At 42.6% G+C, this 25,471-nt stretch overlaps 1 protein-coding gene and 1 long non-coding RNA gene across 6 annotated transcripts in view; one reads left to right on the top strand and one right to left on the bottom strand.

Moving 5' to 3' along the window:
• Positions 1 to 12,883: 12,883 nt before the first annotated feature.
• On the bottom strand, positions 12,884 to 22,997 carry LOC307211999. Of its 2 annotated transcripts, XR_013836707.1 has the most exons (4): positions 20,933 to 21,509; positions 16,577 to 16,684; positions 15,548 to 15,645; positions 12,884 to 14,594 (listed from the first exon to the last, which is right to left on the bottom strand). It is a non-coding gene; the product is annotated as an uncharacterized lncRNA (long non-coding RNA). The 2 variants fall into 2 exon arrangements; XR_013836706.1 differs by lacking the exons at positions 16,577 to 16,684; positions 20,933 to 21,509 and adding an exon at positions 22,906 to 22,997.
• CCDC88A (coiled-coil domain containing 88A) overlaps positions 22,969 to 25,471 on the top strand; it is a 79,584-nt gene continuing 77,081 nt past the window's right edge. For 2 of the 4 annotated variants that reach the window (XM_079968378.1, XM_079968379.1), the window contains exons 1-2: positions 22,971 to 23,697; positions 23,816 to 23,916. In XM_079968378.1, coding sequence (XP_079824504.1) covers positions 23,635 to 23,697; positions 23,816 to 23,916 — 164 coding nt within the window. In that variant the 5' untranslated portion in view covers positions 22,971 to 23,634. Of the gene's footprint in view, positions 23,698 to 23,815; positions 23,917 to 25,471 lie in introns of all 4 variants that reach the window. The other 2 variants (XM_079968381.1, XM_079968380.1) reach the window with 2 other exon arrangements.

A 25,471-nucleotide genomic window follows, 5' to 3' on the forward strand; every position in this document is an offset into this window, starting at 1 on the left:
TCGGTTCCGGTCACTATGGCAACCGCCGTCACGGAACGGGCAGCGGGGAAGGAAGCGCGAGCGCACGTATTGTTACGCACGCACGCGCGCCTGCGGCCGCGCTACCCTGCCCTCCTAAGGAGCGACCCAGTCACGCGCTCTCGTGCTCGCTCGCTTTCTGCGGCCGCGTCGCGACGCGACGGCGCATGCGCATGCGCGTCCGAAGTGGGGCTTCGTGTTCCCGTTATGTGTAAGTCGGAAAACGTCAGTGTCCAACCGCCCGCGGCGGGGCGCGCGAGGTTCGCGAGCTCGCGGCAAACATTGGGGAGGGGGGAAGCCTGCCTCTATTGCTTCGTGTATATATATATATATATATGTGTTGCTGATATATAAAGGAAATTAGGAAATAAAGCCCTAAGCGGGACCTTCCCATCCTCGCAACGACTTTGTTGTTGTTGTTTAGTCGTTTAGTCGTGTCCGACTCTTTGTGACCCCCTGGACCAGAGCACGCCAGGCACTCCTGTCCTCCACTGCCCCCCGCAGCTTGGTCAGACTCATGCTGGTAACCTCGAAAACACTGTCCAACCATCTTGTCCTCTGTCGTCCCCTTCTCCTTGTGCCCTCCATCTTTCCCAACATCAGGGTCCTCTCCAGGGAGTCTTCTCTTCATATGAGGTGGCCAAAGTATTGGAGCCTTAGCTTCAGGATCTGTCCTTCCAGTGAGCACTCAGGGCTGATTTCCTTCAGAATGGAGAGGTTTGATCTTCTTGCAGTCCATGGGACTCTCAAGAGTCTCCTCCAGCACCAGAATTCAAAAGCATCAATTCTTCGGCGCGCAACGACTTTACGCGGCAAATATTGGTTTGTGGAACCCATTAGCACACACAAAAACCACACCCCTCAAGTTATGGGAATACAGTACATCAGTCAGGGCATGGACGAATTAGGGAAATCTGGCTTCTGCTGAGGCCCCTTCTCGTCCTCTCTCAATTGCGGGGATGGAGGGGGGTTATAGCAAAAGGTGCACCATAGAAAAAAGGTGTCTTGCGTGGCACCTGGAAGACTCATAATAATAATAATAATAATAATAATAATAATAATTTTTTATATATACCCCGCCTTCCCCAGCCAAGGCCGGGCTCAGAGCGGCTTAAAGGTAAAGGTAAAGGTACCCCTGCCCGTACGGGCCAGTCTTGACAGACTCTGGGATTGTGCGCCCATCTCACTTAAGAGGCCAGGGGCCAGCGCTGTCCGGAGACACTTCCGGGTCACGTGGCCAGCGTGACATCGCTGCTCTGGCGAGCCAGAGCCGCACACGGAAACGCCGTTTACCTTCCCACTGGTAAGCGGTCCCTATTTATCTACTTGCACCCGGAGGTGCTTTCGAACTGCTAGGTTGGCAGGCGCTGGGACCGAGCAGCGGGAGCGCACCCCGCCACAGGGATTCGAACCGCCGACCTTTCGATCGGCAAGCCCTAGGCTTTAACCCACAGCGCCACCTGTGTCCCAAAGAGCAGCTTACAAGCAATAATTAAGAGCGGCTTACAAGCAATAATAAAAACAAGATGAATGATTACAAACTTAAAAACAAAAATAAAATACAACATTAAAATATTAAAATGTAGCCTCATCGCAGGAGGAGAAGGAAAAGAAAAAAAAAAGGGGCATGCACTTAGGTTGTCTAAAGGGTACCCGGGTTATCCTTGGAGGGATGATGATAATGCTCTCTGCCTTTTCCTCTCGAGGTGTCATACAGATAAAAATAAGGACATCTAAAAACATAGGAAAAAATAGCATTAAAAAAACATGTTTGTTTTTTAAATTGACAATATTCAAATATAACATGACAGACACAATACGTTTGTGGGTAACTCACTCTGCATTTTCCTGAGGGGAGCTCTACAAAAAAAGCTTTATGCCACAATGAACCTGATAGACTTTTGAAACGCCACACAACTCTGCTTAATATATAACAGAAAGGCAGGTAAGACACCTGTGAAGGAAATATTCATGGGCTGGAGCAACAACAAAAAATGTTTTTATAAAATGCCACGAGCACCGGTAGGGCCATTATCCATATGAAGGAGAGTTTTTCCTCTTTTTCCCATCCATTTCCCCTTTTCCTCCAGTGGGCTTTTGCCCCCTCTTATCAGTATTAATGGCCACAAAGGGCCTATCCAAGTTAATGTGTTTTGTCTATTTAGGACGAACTCAGCAAGAATGATGCTGTCATATTTCCACAGCTTATACACACAGCTATCAATTGTTGTTTTGGTGAGTGAGGATGCAGTTGGAGCTAATTTGGTTTTTAATACGTTTTTGTCTTTTTCCGTTGCTGGAATACTTTGTTGGCCTCTATACGTTGAATTAAAAAAAAATAAGAAAAAGAGCTTTTACTTTCACCATGGAGGGAGGCAAGGCATTTGAGGTACCAAACTGCTTCAAGATAAATTGAATTAATTCAGGAGGCAGTCGTATACATATACATATACATATACATATACATATACATATATATATATATATATATATATATATATATATAGATGGTGCCAGGTGAGCCTCGCTGGAGAAGCATTCCAGAAATGGGGAGCCAGCACAGAGAAGGACTGTTCTCATGTGCTCAAACTTCTTTTGGAAGGGGCACACAAAGAATTGTCTTTTTGTCATCACATCAAGGACATGTTAATTCTGATAGGCATTTAATTTAACCCATTAATTTATGTTGTCTTTATTGGGATACCGAAGCCTTGGAGTGTAGAGTTTTTGAGGACAATCTCCCAGTGGCTGCAAATGCCTTTCGAAGGCACAACCATACCTGCTCAACTGGTGTACACAGGAATATGTTAGAATCTATTTACATATGTATTACATTTCTAATCACCAGAGACATATGCAGTTTTCTATAGGTTATGGTTATTATCTAGATTTCTATTGCTATAAGAGCAGGAAGCCTCAGGGCACTTGCTCTTTGCAGCACTTGCTCATGTGAGACTTTAGAAACTTATATTACTGCGGCCTATTTTTAATTAGTCTGTTTTGCTTTGGTTTCCCATCTTCCCATCTAGCTCTTTGTTCTCAGCTTTGCTGAGAACTACTTCTGGCACCTTTTTTAAAAAATCTATTTTTCCTACTATGGTAGAGCAACCAAGTTAATCCAGCAAGTTCTTTGATCCTTGAAGAACAGATGTGCACAGATCTGTGTCCTGTAGTAAGAGGGGAAATGAAGCATTGTACTAGAAAGATATTACTATAATACTTTGAATGAGAAATATGAAATATTTATATTAAGCTTTTTAAAATACATTGTCTATATATTATTGTGAACAAGGAGATTGGATAAGAATAAAGCTACATGAGATTTTAGGAGGTGAATATAAAGTATGTCAGTTTTACATGAAATCACAAGATGAGAATAGTATAATATAAATTGCAATTGCTACAAGCATCAAAAGGATGAATAGTGGCAAGAAATCATCAGTCAGGAAGGCTTCCAAGCAGCTTAAACAAGTTCCACGACTGAGATATAAACATTAAAATAAAGAATACTTAATGAAAATAAAATGAAGGATCATTGACAGGGAAATCCATATAATTACTAACAGTACAGAGAAGCAAGACAGCTAATAATAGGGTGTTAAGTCTCAGTGGAATGGAACAATTCCAAGATACAGTCAAGAATCAGAATATGCAAACTAATTACTATAGTCATTAAAAGAGGTGGCAAGGTGGTTAGTATATGCTGTTGTATGAAAACTCAAGACAAAACCATTGACTCATCATATTCTCCTGTACACTTTACCAAGCACAATTGCCAGGTTTCTGGTACTCCATTTTTGTTTTGCTTACTTAGCAAAAAATATTTCAGATAAACAGTCTTTCCATCCATTTAAAGTGTGTCTTATGTTAAAGGAAAAAACTAAGCATACAAATTAATATGGAGGCTATGGAACAAGCAGTCGGAAGGAAAGCCATTCAAATAGATTTTGGCAATAATGAATAATACAAGTGTTTAGATGTTACTCAACACCACAGATTTTGAGCACAATCCCAGATGCGGCCTCCCTGCCATGTTGGAAGTGATGTATAGACTCTGGTACAACAATCAATTCGATGATTTCCAAAAGTCCTCTTCATGAAAAAGAAAGCACACGGGGTGTGGGGATGCTCATTTGAACTACATTAGCAGAACATCTTGAGTAATGCAGCACAGTTTCTTCAAATGTCTTAGGTACGGTTATCAAAGGAGATGTCTTGGCTATTGTACGTATTCTGGGACATTATGTTTAGAGGAGATAAAAAGACATTAACAAAGGACTATAATCTATTATCAGGACCAAGGCTGAAAAGAAACCAGATAATAGGAATTAACAGGAGGTACCATAACAAGGTACCATAACAAAATCTGATTTAGAAAGTCCTGCCATAAAAAGGGAAGAACAATGGAGATTTTCCCTTATGACTAATGCTACAACATGAATCAGTAGCTTTAAGTTGCACTAATGAGGTCTGAGCTGCCACGACGGACCAGGAACAAGACCTTGAGGTCATAGTAGATAGCATGATGTAAATTTTGACCTGGTATGTGGCCGCTGTGAAAAAGATAAATTCAATGTTAGGGTTCATTGCGAAAGGGATTGAAAATAAAACTGTCAGTGTTTTATTGCAGTGTCAAGGGGATCCCCAGTTCTGGTTCCAGGAGATCCTGTCTGCTCCTCAAATCCTTGATCTGTGGAGTGGAGTGTCTGCTTTATCCTCTGATGACTAGGTGTCTGGCACCAACTTACAGCTACGCATGATGCTGCTGTACCATAGGAGCCAACTCTTAGGAGCTGAGATCCCTTTGTCCCCTCGTAAAATATTTGAGGGGGCTGAGCTCTCCAAAGTTGATGGGCATTGTCCTTCACGTGGTGTGCATGTGACATGCCTTATGATCAATTATGCAGGGAGGGGCTCAATCCCCCCCCCCATTTTTTTATTCAAGATGGCACCCCTGTATTGCTATGCAGCAAAATTTACCAGCTGAAAAAATATTGTTACAAAGGTTATGCGCCACCCCCTATCTCTGCCGAGTGGTAGCAAGATTCCATGGAGGTTCCAGACGGTCCCTTAGACCTGGTTTTCATTGGGAATCAAGACACAGAGGAAACTGTTGTGTTGTTAAGAAATATGGTTTATTAGCACATATTTGGAGGAGACTCTTGAGAGTCCCGTGGACTGCAAGAAGATCAAACCTCTCCATTCTTAAGGAAATCAGCCCTGAGTGTTCAATGGAAGGACAGATCGTGAAGCTGAGGCTCCAATACTTTGGCCACCTCATGAGAAGAGAAGACTCCCTAGAAAAGACCCTGATGCTGGGAAAGATGGAGGGCACAAGGAGAAGGGGACGACAGAGGACGAGATGGTTGGACAGTGTTCTCGAAGCTATGAACATGAGTTTGACCAAACTGCAGGAAGCAGTGGAAGACAGGAGTGCCTGGCGTGCTCTGGTCCAAGGGGTCATGAAGAGTCGGACACGACTAAACGACTAAACAACAATAACAATCTGGATGCAGATGGAGAGAGTGTAGCGTTTACAACATTCACATGTCACGAGGGGCTTGCCCTTTGCACAGCTCAGCATTGCATTCAGAGGCTTCCCTCTGCCTCAGATTGTCTCCAGCCAGCTCTCAGGGCATCTGCCTTTCCACATCCCTGCATCGAGTTCTCCCCACTTCCTGCTTCTCCTTCCCAGAAAACCCCTGGCCAAGCAACTCTTCCCCTTCTGTCTGCTATTTGAAGCCTAGTTCTAAGAGTTAACAATTTTCCTGTAACCTACATTATTGACACAGACCCAAGGATTTCTCTGTGATGGGCCATCAACATCTTCTGTCATGATAAACGGCTTCTATCTTAGGTGAAGCACCAGCCTGTATTTTTCCACTGGCCTGGCATCTTTCCTTCAATACTCCAAATATTATCCAAAAGCTGCACCTTTTATTAATTTCTAACATTTGCTAATGCTGGCAGTTATGGGTACATTTTCACCCCCAAACTCTGTTGCCCCAGATCTGTAACAATATTGTATATAGCAACCCCATCAGCAGTCAATGTCAGCTGTGGGAAAGAAATGCCACTCCCTGTAGTGAAGAAAGAAGCAGACAAGTCCACAGCTGGATTATTCTGAATTATCCCCAGGGATTTTCAACAATGTTGAGGGCTAGCTCTGAGTATTAAGAGATTCCTCCTCATTGCATTCTATTTTTAACTTAAAATTCCAGCAACAGAGCAGCACATCTTGCAGGTATTAGAGAAGTCTTACAGTACTTCAGTATACTGATGATCTGACTGGAGCTCAAAAATAATCTTCCCAATGCCTTCTTTCAGCTCCCAGTCATTTTAAACATGTGATATATTCTGCAAAGATAGTTTAAGTTGGTCATGAGTAAGTTTTTTCCCTTTCCAGTTGTGAGAATTTTAATAGTTTTTCTGATAGATAAAACAGACTAGACTGTAGCAGCCTACCCATAAATATCTACATCGTCCTTAGGTCACCCCCATAAGACATGTTTATGTGGTTGCCACCTAGTGGCCCAAAAGCAAAATTGTTTCTTTTGAAGAATTGGAACTGAGCATGCTCTAGGCATGTGCTTTTAGGAGTAGTTTCAAGATGGATGCTGGACTGAGAACTGAATTAAGAGAAACCAAGAAATAAAACGAGTTTCTTTTTCCCTCTTACTGGTGTAGCCTACCTTACATGCCACCCCAGTCTCGACAAGCAATTAGAGAGTCCAAGAATACCAGGCATGCTTAACTTTTGGGACAATGAGGCACAGTGGAGACTGGGTGGTCTTTATGATATATGGTTTATTTACACATATGTACAACCTGAGCCTAGGATGGAGGGTTGCACAGCATTACTCCTCAAGAGGGTCCTTTGCTCAAAGGCACAGCAGACAAATCAGGCATATTCTCTGTGTCTCTTTGCTGTAGCCTGTCCCAGTCAGCCTACATAGTGCTCCAATCCCACTTCCTCTAGCTTGCCACTTTTTTCCTGTTCTCTTACGCCATCGACTCTGAAATCCTAAACCCCTTTGGTCTCTGCCCACCAACACACAGCTGGAGGAAGGGCTGCCTGCCCTTGTTTGGTACTTCTTCGCTGTCTTGACGGCTTCCCTGATGGGTTAACGATGGTCCATCATAAGCCTCAGGATCCCTTCCAGCTCTACAATTCTATGATTTTATTATCTTTCAGTGTGCCGGCACCTACACTTTGGAACTCCCTGCCTATTAACAATAGGCAGGCGCCTTCACTGTTCTTTTTCTGCTGCCTGCTAAAAACATTTTTGTTCAATGAAGCCTATCTGGACATGTTTTACTCACTGTTTAGCTTCTGATTTTTATTATTATTATTTCAGGATAAAAGAAAAATGTCCATATTTACACTCCAATACGTAATTTTGTCTCTTGTTTTGTCGACTTCCCATTCCATTTTCCATGGTGATTTTGTTTTCTCACCTTACTAGCTTCTAATTTTAATTACATTTTGCATTTTTAACTTTGTCTTTTATTTACAATTTTTTTTTATTTTTGTAAACTGCTTAGAGGTTCTGTTTAGATTTATATATGTGTTCTGTTAAATACATAAAATAAACATTGCAGATCAGGGACCTGAGGCTGAGACAGTGGCCACATGTGCATGTCACACTAAACATGCAGCCATCCTAATTAAACCTATCCAAGTAGATCTAGGTTGTGTTGGCATGCTGTAATGTGAGGGAGAGGTCCCTGCTGCCCTTAAAGAGGCAGTGGTACAGCTATTCCCAAATAAGCCCATTCTGCATCCAGTGGTTTAAGGACAGCTAACAACCGATCACAAATACTGTACAATATCTTGAGCGTGAAGATGCCCGAGAGGGTGGCAGCAAGGCAACTGCAAACACTCTTAGAAGATATCAATTCCATTTTGGGTTCGTGACTAGTTTTAGGAATGATTTGGTTGAGGAGATGCTACATGAAATCATGTTTGCTGCCAAAAATAGCCCTCTTTTTAATTCTTTGTCCTTTCGCTTCAGCATATGTGGAGAGAATGTAACATGACATCCTCACGTTGAGCATTGCTATGTCCCATCTGCTCCAGAACAGTCAACAATACAGAATGAGGTGAGATAAATGACAAGGTGGTGGCATGTCACATATTTTTTCCCTATGTAGGTGTTACAGTGAGAAGCCTGGGAACTAAATTTGCAGGGGCTGTTTTCAGCAGCAAATACACATTTAAGGTAACTTCCATTCTGAGCCTAAAGGAAAAGGCCACACACATCTCCCTCTTCACAAGCATGTAATCATGTGCTAATAAATTTTGTTGAACCCATTAACTGCTGCTTCAGGATGTAAATCTACTGTACTTGATTAAAAAGAAGTAAAAACAAGTGAGTCCCCTTCACTGCACCACTATTTAGAAATTGCCAGCTTCCATTCAGAATTAAACTACATGGAGACATCCAGTCTAATCATGCTCAGATGAAGAAGTGAACTCATTTGCCCTCTTTTAGAGAACTCTTTGTAAGTTTTATAATGTTGGACAGAAAAACCAGTGGCGTGTGAAATGGCCGAGAATAGATTTACAATAGAGGAGTCTAAAAATAAATTCACAACATTAAAAGAAAAATAAATTATTCCTCGGCTATCCTTGTGTTCCTCATCATTACCATTGTCTCAAATAGTTTCCACAGATCATTATAAAAAAGGTTAGGAAAGGTTTTGGAAATGCCATGCAAAATCATAACCTTCCTTTAAAAGAAAGTGTGCAACAAAAGCAAGCCATAAAAAAGCCACAGAATGACAAGATGGAAAAAACAGTTACACCACACAGGAAGGAGTCCACGGAGAAACCGGGCAGCTAAAATGATAGGGGCAGAGACGTAAACTGACAAAGCAGACATAAATTAAATACTGAAAATCTACAAGCGAGGGAGAATGTACTGTTATCTCTGAATAGGTTGCAAAAGAAGGGGAAAATTCAGCAACGGTAAGTATCTTGGGCGCTGCTGAGTTCTGATGCAAAAGAAGAAAATAAGGGAATGCAAAACCAATAAATGTCATGGTCTGAAGAAACCAAGGAATTAAAATGCGGCATTCTTGAATTTAACATTGCTCTAGTCTTAATACAGCAAGAGGAAAGGAGGCTGAACAAAAATAGCTGAATGCAAACATTTGCACAGTGATTAGAGTGGATTACATGTTTTATCTGGAGCGCCCATAGTGTTTTTCTGAAACTCTGAGCTCAGGGAGGAAAGCGGAGTTCTGCAGTGATTTTACTGGCATTTTCGTCTTGCCCTCTTTTCCTTCTGCATTTTCAGAGCATGAAAAATCCTTGCTAGTAGGCCTGCCAGTAATTCTCTGGTCTGACTAATGAAAATGTGTTCTGTTAATCTAGACATAGATGCGGAAGGTCCATCATCAGGGCTGCTTGTGGTCATTGCTGTTCCAGTTAAAAGTAGCTGGGGGAGGGGAACTGCAGTGCTATGGAAGGTTGGATTTAATTCTCTCCACCACCACCCTGTGCCATATCCTAATTTAATTACCTTTTTCAAAGCTTCTCTTTGCCCTACTATGTAATTTTAGACCCTGGACTTAATGGTCTTACAGTAGGGAAAGTGGAGACCTTTAGACAGTGAAGGGAGTGGGGACCTGTGTATTATTTCAGTTGTGAAACACTCAATTAACATTTCTCGCCTCCAGAGTAGAACCTTGTGTCAGGAAAAGCAGCTGGGAGCTGGGGGTGGGGTGCAATTTGGAGCAGGAAAGCAACCAGCCTGGAAGGAGTTGCACTTATAGACTACAGACTGCCGCCTTATTGAAACGTTAATAGTCCTATTGGTAGGAAAGTACAGAATATTTAATTTATCTCTGGTTTATTTATACATTGCTCGATTGGAAACAAACAAAAAACTCTAAAGTTTTACAATAGGAGTAAAACAATAACATTGGTATAAAAAAATCAAAAAGATTAAAATCAGCAATAAACTGAAAAGACTTGTCCACATTCTGCATATCTGGGTAGCCTATGGCCACCCGCAGACTGTGAAGATTTTGCATACCAGAACTTTAGCATCCCCTCTATTCCTTCATCCAAGCTGTTTAAAAAGATATTCATTGAACAGCAACGGGCCTAGGACAGAACCCTCTAGCACCCCACTAGTCTTTCTTTTTCCCACTTTGATGAAGAACCATTAGCAAGCATCCTTTGGGTTGGGTCTGTCAATCAGCTACAAACCCACCTAGCAGTTACCTCACCCAGCCCACATTTTACCAGTTTCTCTGCAACCATAGCATGGGGGACTTTGTCAAAAGCCTCAGAGTAGTGTGATAGCAACGGAGTAATGAGATCTCTTCTGCCTGCCCCTGCCAAGAAAGGAGCAGCATTCAGCAGCAATTGAGGCTTTTGTGTTTTTAGGATGACGGTTTAAACAGAGACAGAATTCCTCAGAGTAACTGCAGATTCAAATAAATCTAGAGTCACCATCTTGCCTTGTTAGCCCTGTGCCGCAAATCAGTTACTAAGGCAGCAGAAGGCAATGGCCCATTCCTTTTCTTCTCAAAGATGTCACAATGCAAATTTCACAATGTGCAAGCACAGGTGATCCTTTATGAAAGATCTGGGCCATACTTACTATAAGGGCATCTGCTTCACCAAGGAAACTGTGTGATATATCTATCTAGCCTTTGAGTCCACTCATATTTTTCAGGTCTTACGCCCAACATCTTATATTGTACTGCATTTTTGGAAGTGCTGCCCTGCCATAAACTGTGTTGTGCTGGGTCTGGTGGGAGTGGAGGTTCAAAACATCTGGAAGAAGCCTGGCTAGAGGAGGATAAGTGAGGGGCACCTTGTTGGACTATAACTCCCATAATCTCTGAGACAATGGTCTATGCTAGGTGAAGCTGATGGGAATTGAGAGTACAACAACATCTGGGTAGCACTGTTAGGAAATAACTGGCGAATGCCCACATGTGGGGGGGGGGACTACAAAAGAAAAAGAAACTGCTGACTGCCTGAATACAAAAAAGTGTGGGGCTTGACTCATTCTCTAGTCAAAATAACTCCTAGCAGATTTTAAAACAGAAATGCCTGCAACTTTTGCAAAGTGTAGGAAATACAGGGTGTTATACCTTTAAATGTCCCCATATTAAGCACTCAACACTTGTGCTCTCCTGCCTCTACCCTTCTTGGGATGAATAGATAACAACCTTAAGTAAGTTTAAATGCTTTACTTACAATAGTCAGAGGTCTCACTCGTGCATCGTTCTATGCAACAGCAGAGACAACACAGAGTGTTTGTTGTGGGGGAGGAAGGGAAAGGAGAATGTTAGCCGCTTTGAGACTCCTTCGGGTAGTGATAAAGCGGGATATGAAATCCAAACTCTTCTTCTTCTTCTTCCTCCCTAAAGGTTAGGGGTTATTATGACCAACCTGAGTCTTCTCTTGCTATTAATAATTCTGTGGTCCTTAACCCTTTTCTTACTCACAATAAAGCACAGTTACATTTGGCTGCATAAATCTCCCCCAGGCACAATGTATATGGGGTTTGCCATTTCAGACAAGCACAGCATCCAATCAGAACAGCTCTCTCAAATTATTTGGCTATTTAATTTCTTGTTCCCCATTTTCTATACGTATGCACTTTCTTCTCCCAAAATTGCATTTAAAAAAAAATCTCTCTAAAATAGCACTATACAATTATTTCCATCCCTACCTCATATCCTGCTTCAGTGGGTTGGCATCTGTACTTTCAGTCCACTTACATCTGTTTGTAGTTCCTTCTTTTGGCTCCTAAAGTAGCCTTTGCCAACCTGTGCTGGTTGAGGCAGGCTGATGGGAATTGTAGCCCAAAACATCTGGAAAGCACCAGGTTCGTGAAGGCTACTCTAGAAGGAAGAGCCTGGAACTCAGTCTGTTTCATCAGTTATAGAGACCATAAGGACCTCCATTTTTTCCTAATAATGCATACCTTTTTGTGGATTTTAACTGTAAGTTTACTTTGGGAGTCCAACTTGGATGAAAAGTGGAGCACAAATGAAGTGAATTGATATCCACCAATAAATATGATGCATCCTGCTGAAAAACAGTGTTTGTGTGTGGAGGGATGGCTTGAAATGGAATCATAAAGTAGCACAGATTCTGGATAATCAAGTGGGGTTGTGTATAACCTCTGTGATATCATCATGAAAGCTCAATAAAAATAATGTCTGGAGAGGAGAACACCCTCTCTTCCTCAACCCAATGAAGGACTCTGCGTCTTCTAGTTTTTTGTCCTAGGAATAGCTGCAGTTCCAGCCTTGCCCGCCTGCTGTGTGTACATGGTTATTTGATTACAGAAAGGAAAATTGCAGTTTTTTAAACCTCCTTTGTTTTGGATATGCGAAAGAGAGAGAAAATAGATAAGAACTGTGTCCAAAGTTCTGATATTGCCAGAAAGGGCCCTGTTCATGGACTGCTAGTTTTTTAAAAACTTTCTGGTCCTTCAACTGTACAGAGAGGTGAGGGGAATAAAATGAAATTTTCTTTATTCTTGATAACAGTCCCCTGCTAGCAGAACTATGAATGTCCCTCCACTGCAGACAAATTTCTTATTCCCCTGGAACATATGTCAGAGGCAATTTACTGTAGAAACATTGGGAGGGAGAAACACAGCCTCTTTCTGTATGTTTCTGGTGAGATCAACAGACTTTTTCCACTGTGACATCGCAGGCTGTATGCCTGCCAAGGCTAACTTTAAAGTATTGATGATGGCAGGCAAACTCAACAGAAAAAAACTACCTGCATAATTTCTAAAGGAAAATTATTACTTTTGATAAACAGTGGCTGGTTTAGAATTAAACTTTTTATCACATAATTGGTCTTTTTTATATATATAAAAAAAAGGGAATCCTGAGCTAACTTGAATTTGTTTTGCTCAGGTGTTATGTTTCATGAAACATACTGTACTTTTCCGTCTACAGGACGCCCCCATGTATAAGACTATTCTGGGGGCCTCAAAATTTAGAAAATAGGGGGATTGAGCTTTGGGGAAGGATTATTTGGAGGGAATGCCAAAAACTGCTCACCCGCCAGAACACAGCACACAACCACTCGTGTCACAATTGCTGCTTCCAATCTCGGGCTCGCGCTTCATTCCAGCGGGTGAGCGATTTTCAGCATCCCCCCCAACAATCAAGTGGCAAATCGCCGCTTAAAATCTCCAGCTCGCATCGTAGAAACCACCTATCAGCTGCTTGATAACTGCCAGCGGCCGCCAATCACGCTCCCACTTGCTGCGACTAGGGCAGCTGTTTATTGGCTGCGGCAGCAGAATCGGAAGGGCTAATGTCAGCGATCGGGCAGCTGCGACGCGAGCGGTTGTGTGCTGCATTCTGGCTGGTGAGTGATTTTTGGCATACCCCCCCCCACACACACACACAATCAAGCAGCCAATCGCCGCTTACAATCTCGGGCTCGCACCAAAAAACCATTCGCCCATCCCCCCTCAGCACTACCCATGTATAAGACGACCCTAAATTTTGAAACTCATTTTTGGGTCAAAAAAGCTCGTCTTATACACGGAAAAATACGGTAACAGTGCCTAGGCTGCACTGCTTCTCATGCTCTACCCTACAAAATTTCATGAATGAAAATATCAAAGTTAATTACGTACAGGCAAGATAATTGATTTCATCTTTATATTATGTCTATCTTTTCAAGGTAACAATCATTTACTATGCAGAAGTTAGCAGAAACTATAGGATGGTGAGGGGGAGAAGGACAAGCACCAGTTGCTGTTAGCTGTTCCCTCCTATCTCTGCTCTTAGTAGAACTACACCTTGTGCAAAAGGCTGTTCTCACATGCAGATTTTCTTTTCTGGTAAGAAGCATTGGCTAATCACTCCATTCAGATACTACACCAAACAATGGTTAATGAAGTTTAACAATAGGTTGACACACTGACTGAATAAACAAGCCATGGTTTGTAACCAGCTGGCAAATCAGAAACCATTGTTGGAGACTCGGGCTCGGCTCTCTCCGCCCATTGGTCACCCATGGCGGTGCTGACGCTTCTTCCCTTGTCCCCGCTCTCTGCAGCCCGCTGTGACCTGGGCAGCCCTGGTGTCCCAAGAGTGCGGCTGTCTCGGAGGAAGGACAGTCCAAGCTGTAAGGTGACTTTCACGACAGCATGCAGTGCTCACTGAAAAGCTGTTTCTCAGAAGGTTGCCTTACCATGAGTGCTGTATCCCAGAGTTGGGCCAATGTGCTCCCTTGAGCCCCAAAGACAGAAACACTCACTGGGGAAATGGTGAGGTTCGTTCCATGGTTGAGCTCTGCCCAGTGCTGGTAGAGAGCAAGGGCAAACTCCATGCTCAGGTTCTGTGGTTCATGGTGTCAGTATAAAAGCTGTCCTGCCCCTGCTCTCCCTCCAGGTCTTCAAATATTATGTCATTTAAATGGAGAAGAAGAGAAGGCTAGCAATTATAACTGTTTAGGAACTTTCTTATATACCCTGAACATATCCTTGGAAATAGACATTACCTTCATGTTTTCCTTGGCATTTCTTCCTCCTGTCATCTTCCTGCAGATCAGGATAGGAGGTCTGCAGAGCCTATAGGGAAACAAAGAGCCACATGGGATATGTTTATTTTCTGAACCTCCAAACAGGCCTCAAACAGTTACAGAGAGACCTTTCTTAAGAACCCTTAGGGACTAATATTAATCTGGAAGCAACATCTATACACTGAAGGGTTTTACCTTTGCAGTGTAATAAAAAAAAAATAAGGTATTATATATATAATAAATGTTCATAAATGTACCAACCAAGCACAAACATAGATACGTGGACCACATGTCTGGAGCAGCACAGGAACACTGTCCTGAAACCATTTTGACTCCCAAACTGACCAAATGTTTTCTTTGCAAGGAGGGAGGGCAGGAATTGAGTAATCACCAATTCAAAGGAATGGGCAGACTACCAGTAAAGGCAATCAGATAAGGCATTATCAGATAACCTGGCAGACAGGACAAACAACAACATTCAAATTTCTGCTGTAGACCACCTTTTCTATGATGTAGTTATGATGTTTGTGAGGGGTGGTCTTGGGTTATTCTCCTTCTTTGATGTATGTATGATGTATGGAGGGGTGGTCTTGAGCTCCAGGGCAGGGAATTTAAAATGTCTATATAAGGACAGGCACACCTTTGTTCTGGGTCCTCCTCCATCCTCCTGCATGTGAGGGGAGCATCCTGTTGCAACAGCTTTAATAAAGATCAGGCTTACTAGCTGCTTTACTTCTTGATATTCTCCGGTTGGCCTCTTGTTATTTTCTCCTACCAATAGGGAACCCACGTAAGGACTCTATACGGGCTCTTGGATATCTCATAAGGGGAAAGGGGCAGATTTTGTTTACAACAGCAGTCCTCTGAAAGAGGGGTCCAAAGGCGGAGGCGGTGGGCAAGGGGAGGACTCTGGGAGAAGAGAAATTTTATTTTTTCTTCCCAGACGGGAGAAGACTTTTCTGAGCCTTGAAAGTCTAAAAAAGAAAGAGAAATGGAACTCACAGTTAGTACTCTCTAACACCTCTATGCTCAAGATGAATTCACTATTATCACAGAATGCAGATGCTGAGAGAAATCCTCCTTACATGTCTTATCTTCTTCTTGTAACAAACGCAAAATGATCCAACCATAGGAGCTCACCAGACCTTTTAGCACTCTGGTGACCAGTGAGCCAGCAGAGGGAGGTGTCACAATGGCTTTTGTAAATCTGGGGCTGTCTCTTGAAAATAGCAACACTTGGTGGGTCTGCTGAGGTGCCCAGATGGAGACCACCAGGGAACCCATGATATGGTGTTTAGAATTATACAGACAAAAACTTTGTTGTTGTTGTTTAGTCGTGTCCTCCATCTTTCCCAACATCAGGGACTTTTCCAGGGAGTCTTCTCTTCTCATGAGGTGGCCAAAATATTGGAGCCTCAGCTTCAGGGTCTGTCCTTCCAGTGAGCACTCAGGGCTGATTTCCTTAAGAATGGATAGGTTTGATCTTCTTGCAGTCCATGGGACTCTCAAGAGTCTCCTCCAGCACCATAATTCAAAAGCATCAATTCTTCGGCGATCAGCCTTTTTTATGGTCCAGCTTTCACTTCCATACATCACTACTGGGAAAACCATAGCTTTTACTATACGGACCTTTGTTGGCAAGGTGATGTCTCTACGCAAATAAATATATAGGGGGGAAAGAAAAGAAACCATTGTTGGAATTTAAAGTGTTTTTGCAAACTATGGTTTAGTGTGATGTCTTGAATTGACAACCTGCCTTTATGTCTCTGAAGGTTATTACATTTAGAGACTAGAGTTAGCCTGTACGTTTGAAAACTGAAACCATGGCTTCAGTTCTAAACTATGCCAAGTGCAAGCTACTTGGTGACATCCAAGCCAATGGGCTCACTGCTAATGAAGCCTGCCTGGGAGCACAGGATCCAAATGGTAGTCCCAGACAATTCTTGTCTTCTTTCTCCCTTACATTGCAACTAAGTGGAATGGCCGCTGAAGGAGACATTTCTAGGAAGGAGCCAAATGGCTTGGTCCTACCCAATCCAAAGCACAGTCCTCACTGCCTCACTTCTGCTGATGCAATCTGGAGCTACAGTTCCCTCCTCAATCTTGAAGGTAGAGATTAAGCCCTCTAAAAAATATGGTCTGCAACCGTATAATAAAAATTGTTATTTATTTTGGCAGCTGATGTCTTATCTATTGGTAACGGTTTAAACGTAAGGTTTCGTTATCTATACTGGATTTTAGAGCTCAAAATCCAGTACAGTACACAGCCTACAGTGTGCACAATATGGGACTTCCTCCACACCCAGTAAAACGGTGATGTAAAAACAACGAACTGCTCCGTTCTAAGCCTGTCTACTCAGAATAGAGTTTGATTGTTCTTCATGAGGCTTACTCTCAGATGTATATGATTGTAGCTATTGCGGCACCCTACAAACACAGAAATTTATTATTTCATAATAAATAATATTCTGGTCCACAGTACTCTTTATTTGATGAATGAAGTGCAATCCCAAATCTACAAGCTTATAAAGATATTTGTGTGCAAACATGCCTCCCTAATTGAAACTCTTCCCGTGTTTATCAGAGAGCAGATGAGAGGCTCTGTACAGGTAAATAAAAGTTGCAAAAAGCTGCTACATTGTATCTGAAAAGTTTAGGAAAACAGTCCTATCACTTTTCTTTGGGGAGAAAAAAAACAGATAAGGATCTTTTGGGAAGGTTTTAAGCTTTTTAATTAGTTTTGGCTGGTAGCCAAAGACCTGCATTGAGGGCTTGCATTAGCCAAGTAACTTTTTTTTTTTTTTTACTTATTTCTCTTTGAACAGCTAATCCAGATTCCACATCACAATCTCCTTCCAGTTTCAAAAGCAGCTTGCCATATGGCAAGTGGGTGTGGAATTCCTTTAAGAAGAAAACAAGTCTAAAACCCTCTTAGACTCATGGAGCTAGTTCCATGGTTCTCAACTTTGATTTCCGACCCACCCTATGTCTAGAACAATTCAAAGTCAGCACGACAAAACACCCAATTAAAAGATAACAAATAAAAAGATTAAAGTCAGCACTGTTTAATCCTGCTTTATATTAGGAGACTGCGTTGATTGACCTGTGGTATTCAACTCTCTTATTCGAATTAGGTAGAATCCATCCTAAGTCCTGCACAAGCTGCGTTCTCTTGCAATTGCATCTTGCCATGAAATGCAAATCACCAAAAGCAAATGATTTGGCTTGCACTTTTATTTGTCTCCAAAGAGATTTTATTAAACAGTGAGAAAAATGCCTGCTATGGATGTTGAAAGGACTCCTTCCACACAACAGACACATTCCGCCCCTGCAGTATTGCTGCCAGTAATAGATAGCCATGCTAGCCAGTCCCAGAGTGATATGTAGAGTGAATTAATATATGGGAGAAAGGAAAAGAGATATTCAGGGGCGTGACTGCAAGTTTGGGGAGGAAAGAGCATGTTTAACCCATTCTCAGCTGTGTCCCAGCCAGGCTATTTTGCCTGGTTCAGTTTAAGGATGGGACAGTTCCACCTTCTTTTGGACTCAAGTTATGGCAACCAAATACAAAACAATAGTTTAAATAACTTCTTCTAGCAATCTTAGACTTAAATTATCAATTAGCATCAATTGCTACAATCAGCACACACTGAAAATGTATTAGAGATACAGTATTCACAAACATCACAGAATGGGAAAAGTTGCACAATAATCTTGAGGTTTTGAGAGCTGAAAACAAGCCCTGTATATGGACATTTTCTTATAACTGCCTCTTTCTAATATTATCTCAACAGATTTTGGCAGGATCTATTTCTGAGGTGCTAGTTCCTTTTTTGATAGGCTGTGAGCTGATGTTCCTATTAGCAAGATTTACCCCCACCTCATGAGAAGAGAAGACTCCCTGGAAAAGACCCTGATGTTGGGAAAGATTGAGGGCACAAGGAGAAGGGGACGACAGAGAACGAGATGGCTGGACAGTGTTCTCAAAGCTACCAGCATGAGTTTGACCAAACTGTGGGAGGCAGTGGAAGAAAGGAGTGCCTGGCGTGCTCTGGTCCATGGGGTCACGAAGACACAACTAAACAACAACAAATCAGGGCACCCAAGATAGACAGGTCATAGTGGAGAGTTTTGACCAAACGTGATCCACCTGGAGGAGGAACAGGCAAGCCACTCCAGTATCCCTGCCAAGAAAACTGTCTGTATAGTAAAAGCTATGGTTTTCCCAGTAGTGATGTATGGAAGTGAGAGCTGGACCGTAAAGAAGGCTGATCACCGAAGAATAGATGCTTTTGAATTACGGTGCTGGAGGAGACTCTTGAGAGTCCCATGGACTGCAAGAAGATCAAACCGATCCATTCTTAAGGAAATCAGCCCTGAGTGCTCAATGGAAGGACAGGTCCTGAAGCTGAGACTCCAGTACTTTGGCCACCTCATGAGAAGAGAAGACTCCTTGGAAAAGACCCTGATGTTGGGAAAGATGGAGGGCACAAGGAGAAGGGGACGACAGAGAACGAGATGGCTGGACAGTGTTTTCGAAGCTACCAATATGAGTTTGACCAAACTGCGGGAGATAATGGAAGACAGGAGTGCCTGGCGTGCTCTGGTCTATGGTGTCATGAAGAGCCGAACACGACTAAATGACTAAACAACAACAACCACCCCTGGTAAATCTTTAAAAACCAGGAAATGATCAATGCTGCAGTCATTGCTACTTGATGAAAGACTATGCTGATGAACCACAGAAGCTTGATAATATTTGTTCACAGGGTTATATTCTACACAGAAGCTTAGCAGATAAATATTCAGGCTTTTACAAAAAATGCTTTTGTAGTTGCCTTCAAGAGCTAGAAGTTTATTGGCAGTGGTTTTACTCATGTGTCATGAGACCTTTGCTCTAGTACAAGATTACCCAGGCTCCTCTTCTCCCCCCACCCAGCCATAATTTCATCTGGAGACCAGTAATTAAACCCTTCCACAAAGATCTGATTTGCTGGGAAGGAGGGAAAGATGATCTGTCTTGGGCAAGATCCACATTTGATTAAAACTGGAAAGATAACATCTTATTTTTGCTGACAAATCCATCATATTTAAGATGATCTAGATACCACTAATTCTAATTTCTCCGAAATTTGATTTGAAAGGCTAGTTTTCCTACAACCTGTAATTTATTCTTTTCTCTTTCACAAAAATGATTTTCTCTTGTTTTGTGGATAACAGAAGAGGTTGGTGAAAGGGATTTTCCTACCTAATCTCGAAGAATTAGGACATATACATCATCCAGATATTTGGGTTAAAAGCATAATCTGTTTAGCTATTTGACCCTACTTGGAATTTTCCCTCTCCCAAATGTTTCCTTCTGAACCAACCATTAGTTTCTACTGCATAATTCTAAAGCTACTTGAATTTGAAGAACACTACATAAAAGTAAAATGGGAGGACACTACTAAGTTAGAATTTCACTCCTCTCATTTGTGAAAGAACTGGGACTTTATTCTCATGTGAGATTTTTTAAACTTCTTTATCAATACAGCATATAAGCACTCATGACTATTAAGTACATTAAATCCCCTGGGTTAATGCAGTGCTTGGGAGTTTAATAATGCCAAACACGCAGGCAATCAATTCACTTGATTTCCTTTACTTTTCTGCAGCAACCTTGTTTCTCCTCTGTACTTTTTATGCAAAAGTTAAGTTGTGACAGGAATACAGATGCAGAAATGTCTAAGCTGTAATGAAAATCTGAACTTTGGTGAGGGCTGCCATTCAGATGTAAATGTAGCAGGTCCAGATGAAATTTCTGAATGCCCAGAAGCTCAAGGCTAAACTAAACATAATTAGTCAACACATCTGGGGGTTTTTAAGTAGCATGTGCAGGACCCTTAATTCTGGGGATACCACAACACATGAAGAGGGGAGGTCTAACCCTTTTCTTCTTTTCCTAAGGTGTTATTATCTCCAGATGAAAAGCAGCTGTCCCTGCCCAATCAAGTAAATATCCAAAAATACTTAACTGACTGACCAATTGCACTGCAGATAACTCAGTTCTGCCCCCCCCTCCATAAAGCCTGCTTCCCCCCCAAAAATAAATCCTGGCTACACCCATGGCTGTGACCTCAATCTTTGCATTCTCTTTCAGCCATGTCTTATACATGCAGCCCATTTCACTCTGCTCCATAGAATTCAATGGAAACAATGAGAAGAGAGCCAGAGCTCATCTGCATTGCCCCACCCCTTCATCTGCATAGCTGCTGTTTCTACACACCATATATATATATATATATATATATATATATATACACACACACACACAACCTTGAATGAGAGCTACATCCACCCGCCTGCCTGCTTTTTCTTGATGTGAAATGCACACAATATATATTTTACCTGGAATGCGAGATATATCAATCTTCTGGGTCTGTACTTAAAACCTGATGAGCACCTATAATTGAAGTGTATAAACCACGCCCCAGTCAACAGGTCCATATTTCCGGGTCTTCCAAGAACGCTATAGCATGTTGTTCACATGGAAGGTTAAAGTTTATGCATTTGGGGAGGGTCTCTGACCTTGATTATTTTTCAGCGTTATCTTGAAACAAATTCATGTTCCTTCTTGGGGTGGGGAGGTGTGGGGGTAGGAAGTGTTCACAAATGGAACTAATCCTGTCCACAAAAATTATTGCCGGGGAGGTGTGGGAATTAGCTAGAGAAAAAGACAATCTTCTCCCAATTCTTGCCACAAGCGGGAAATTCTCAAGATCCTGCCACTTCCCTCCCCCACCACATGGGGGTTCTCTCATGCCAGAGGTAATGATTCACACGGATCTTTGGCCTGCAAGTGAAGGCATGAAATGGGGGGGGGGAGTATAATATTTAAACACCTCCCCCATTCACAAGCATTAACAGGCAATTCAACCTCAGTCTCTTTACATGCACACCCAATTCTTGACCAGATGGCATGTCATACAAGATATATATTCATATATATTCATATATATTCATATATATTCATATATATATAAAACACACACACGCATATATATACATATATACACATATATACACATACATACACACACCCCAGAAAAAATAGAATACTGATATAGATATAGAATATTATAATATCTATATCTATGCAGTATACTATTTCTTCTGAGGGTGTGTATACACACACACACACACACACACACACACACATATATATATATATATATATATAAAATACCCCCTCAGAAAAATATAGGATAGATATAGATATAGATATATTATATAGATATAGATATGCATGGGAAAAAAAATAATCCCCCCCCCACCTCAGAAAGACAGCGCGCCCTCCCTCCCTTTCCACAAGGCGCTCTGGGGCGCGCTCTCGCCGCCCGTTACTGCAGCGGCTGCCGGCGCGTGCGCGCGCGCCATGCAGCGGTTTTCTCCCTCTCCTCCCCTTTCCTTAATTCCCCCCCCTACACACACACACACACACACACACACACACTCCTCTCTACCAGTCTCAGTGAGGCGGAGGGATAAATCCAGAACGGTGAGGCAGAGAGAGATTACATACATGCATATACAACCATACACAACCATACCAAAAAAAAAAAAAAAAAAGTGCGCGGCGTCTCCTTTGCCTCTGCTGCGCTGCGGAAGGATCTCTCTCTTTCCCTCTGGTTTCTTCTCCGTTAGAGAGGGGAAGGAGAGGAGGCAGGCGTGTGCCGGCAAAAGGCGGGGGGGGGGGGGCTAGGTGGGTGTGGAGAGAGAGAGAGCGCGCGCGAGCCGCGAGTGATGCGGCTGCTGGGCTGAAGGGTCGTTTAGCCGTTACTGAGGGGCGAAAGGCAGGCGAGCGGGCGGGCGGGGGAGAAGGGGGGAATTAGTCCCTAGAAGTGTGTGTGGATTTTTTTTTTTTTTGAGGGGGGGGGTGGGAGGCTGCTGGAACCGGGACCAGCAAGGGAAGAGAGAGAGAGAAAAAAAGAGGGTGGGAAATGGGGAGGGAGAGAGGAAGCTGAGGAGGCAGCTGGCTGGGGGGGGGGCAGGGAAGGGAGTGAGTAAGGGGCTGAGGTGGTGGGTGAGTCACTGGGGGGGGGGGAGCCCGTGAAAGGGAGAGGCTGCAGACCAGAGCAGGCTTTTTTGAGGGGGGGGGTAGGTAGGTTGGAGATGTGAAAGGCGAGCGCTGAGGAGCCAGGCACCGGAGTGGGGTGGGGTCCCCCCCCTACATTATCCGTCCCCCCCCCCTACATTATCCATCTCTACCTCTTTTGGATAGAGAGGTGTCGCCCCCTGAGGAAAGCTGCCTCCCCACGGGGGGTGGAAAAACAACCTTCCTTCCTTCCTTCGCACCCCCCCCCCAAACACCCCAAACCAACCTTGGCTGAAGGAGCCGGCGCCCTCCTTGTCTGCATGGGGAGGGAAGCGAGCCTGGCTTGCGGAGCGGGGAGGGATTTCCTGTGCGGGCTCGCTTGAGAAAAAGGGGGGGGGGACTTGGAAAGTGGGGTGGCGGCTGGGAAGGAGAGATTTCTGGGCGCCCCCCCCCCCTTGTCACACACACATGCACGGGAGCGAAACTGGGTCGAGGTAGTTTTCCTTGGGATTTGCATGTCTTTGCAGTCTCGCTTGCTGGTGCGGCGGCAGCCCCGGGGGGAGAAAAGGGGCTGGGGGGGGGGTGTTGCTGTTGTGCGGCTGGCTGATGTAGGGCTCTTTCGTAGGGTCGCTTCCTTTCTTTCTCCTTCCTCTTAAAGCACGGACAGAAGAGGAAGAAAGAGAGTGAAGTCGAAGACATACATCCGTAGGAAGCGTCGGGGGAGGGTGTGTTTTTTTTTGGGGGGGGGGGAATCCCTGAAAATGAACGTCGATGGCCTCGCGACCGCTCCTTTTCTGGACGAGGGGCATAATGAAAACCCTGTTGTCGCCGCTGCCCTGGCTACTTTTTGAATTTTATCGGGGGAATTAGCTTGGACGTATTCTTCCTGAACTCGTGGAGCATTTTACGGAATTACTGCAACGGAGGGAACCTCATATTGGCTTCTGGTTTTGTTTTGCTTTTCTTTCTTTCTTGGAAAATCCTGATTTATTTATTTTTTTAAAAAGCTCCTAAGATGGAAAACGAGATTTTCACACCTCTTTTGGAGGTCTTCATATCCAGCCCTCTTGTTACGTGGGTAAGCATTAATTCACTATTCAGTGGCAGAGATTTCAAATGTGTGTGTGTATGTATGTATATAATTTCTTACGGTAGAGACCAAGACGAAGTATGTCATTGTGATAATTCTGTTATAGGTTAAGACATTTGGATCGTTAGCTGGAGGAAATCCAACAAACTTGGACGAATATGTTGCACTTGTGGATGGAGTTTTCTTGAATGAAGTCATGCTTCAAATGTAAGTTGTTTTATTGTATGATTTGGTGTCTTCTGTATGCCACTTTTAGCAGTTGGTCTAAGAATGCATTTATTTCTTGTGGTCACTTTTTCTGCTTACTTGGGAACATAGTTCAGCGCCTTAACATATTCCCAATTGTTTGTACTGCTTCTGTGTGCAGCTGTTTCCTGGCAGTTGTATATCCACAAGAATTCAGCAGAAGTGGGGAGATGCAAAATTGCTAGGCAGAAGTAACACAGGATTCGGTCCAGTAAAGGGTTAAGTACTGCATCTGGTCTGAGAATAATTGTACTCAGATGAAATCTTCAACTCTAAGCTTTTTATATTTGCTGTATAAGCTCAGTATACATTTTAATGTTTTGTAGAAACCTTCCAGGTTTTGTCCCTCATATGTTATCTGTGTGGAGCTTCAGATCCCTGATTTTGATCAGTGTTTAAGACAAAATGCAATAGTGCTTGCAAACTGATCTTAATTTTACTTGGGAAGGAAACCCCATTGATTTCAGCAGTTTGTTTAAATGAAAGCTGCACTTAATTATTCTGTGCTGTAATATACTTCAGAAACACAGCTCAGAACAAAAGTTTGAGGGAAATCTGTTGAGGATAGTATTTTGGTTCAATGGCTTCATTTTGTAGTGATCATTACAAAGGCTAGTCTGTCCCCAGTTTGAATTAATATTGGAAAACCCAGCAGAAATGGATTCATATTTTAAACCTTAATTTATGGCTAAGTGATGTTAATTTTTGTATCACAAATATGGATGGAAGAGCCATATATTCATTCTATTTTTCAGTGGTGAGATATCTTAACGAATAAAGTTGTGGGAAATTAAATGTAGTTTAATAAGAAATAGGGCACTCCCAGAAGCAGCATGTTTCCTTTGAGATGAACATTGCCACAAGAGGTTTCCCCAGTTTTTGATGAGAGATGAATGCCACTAATGAAATGGCTTACAACTTGCTGCTAAAACATTTTTAGACTACACAGGACTAAACCTAAAAGTAACATTTCCACATCCTGAATTGGGAGCAAAAATGTTTTAGTCCTGTGTAGTCTATTGTACTTTGTTTGCCCAAGAGCTGTTGCTCATAAGCTAGTGATTCAACATGTGGAAATCATCATGCATGAATCAACATCTGTGAAAGATATGAGCAGCAACAAGTACTGTTGTTAAAACCTTCTGATTTAAGTAACATTCAAAGGGTTCACAAATTAAGGATGCATGCAGTTAATAATGGCTATGTATAAAAAAGTCTAGTATGAAGTCAGACTTCACTGACATGAAAGTTCAATGAATATGATTACTTGAAGCCAGAGATTATATTTTTTTGTTCTTTAATAAAGCTGTATAGCTGGATGATTACTTTCAGTATAGTCAGAAACATAATAGAATTTAGGATGTCATTCTAAAGACTAAGAGCCTTGTAATGTACTCATTTCTTTGCTGTTGGTGCAGTGGAGAATTGGAGATGATCCTTTGGTAGAGATGGAAATTCTTATATGGAATAGTGTGTACTTTTGTTGAAATCTCTCTACCGTGACTTATAGTAGCTT

This window comes from Podarcis cretensis, assembly GCF_951804945.1.
Source record: "Podarcis cretensis genome assembly, chromosome: 3".
In the NCBI taxonomy this organism is placed as follows: domain Eukaryota; kingdom Metazoa; phylum Chordata; class Lepidosauria; order Squamata; family Lacertidae; genus Podarcis; species Podarcis cretensis.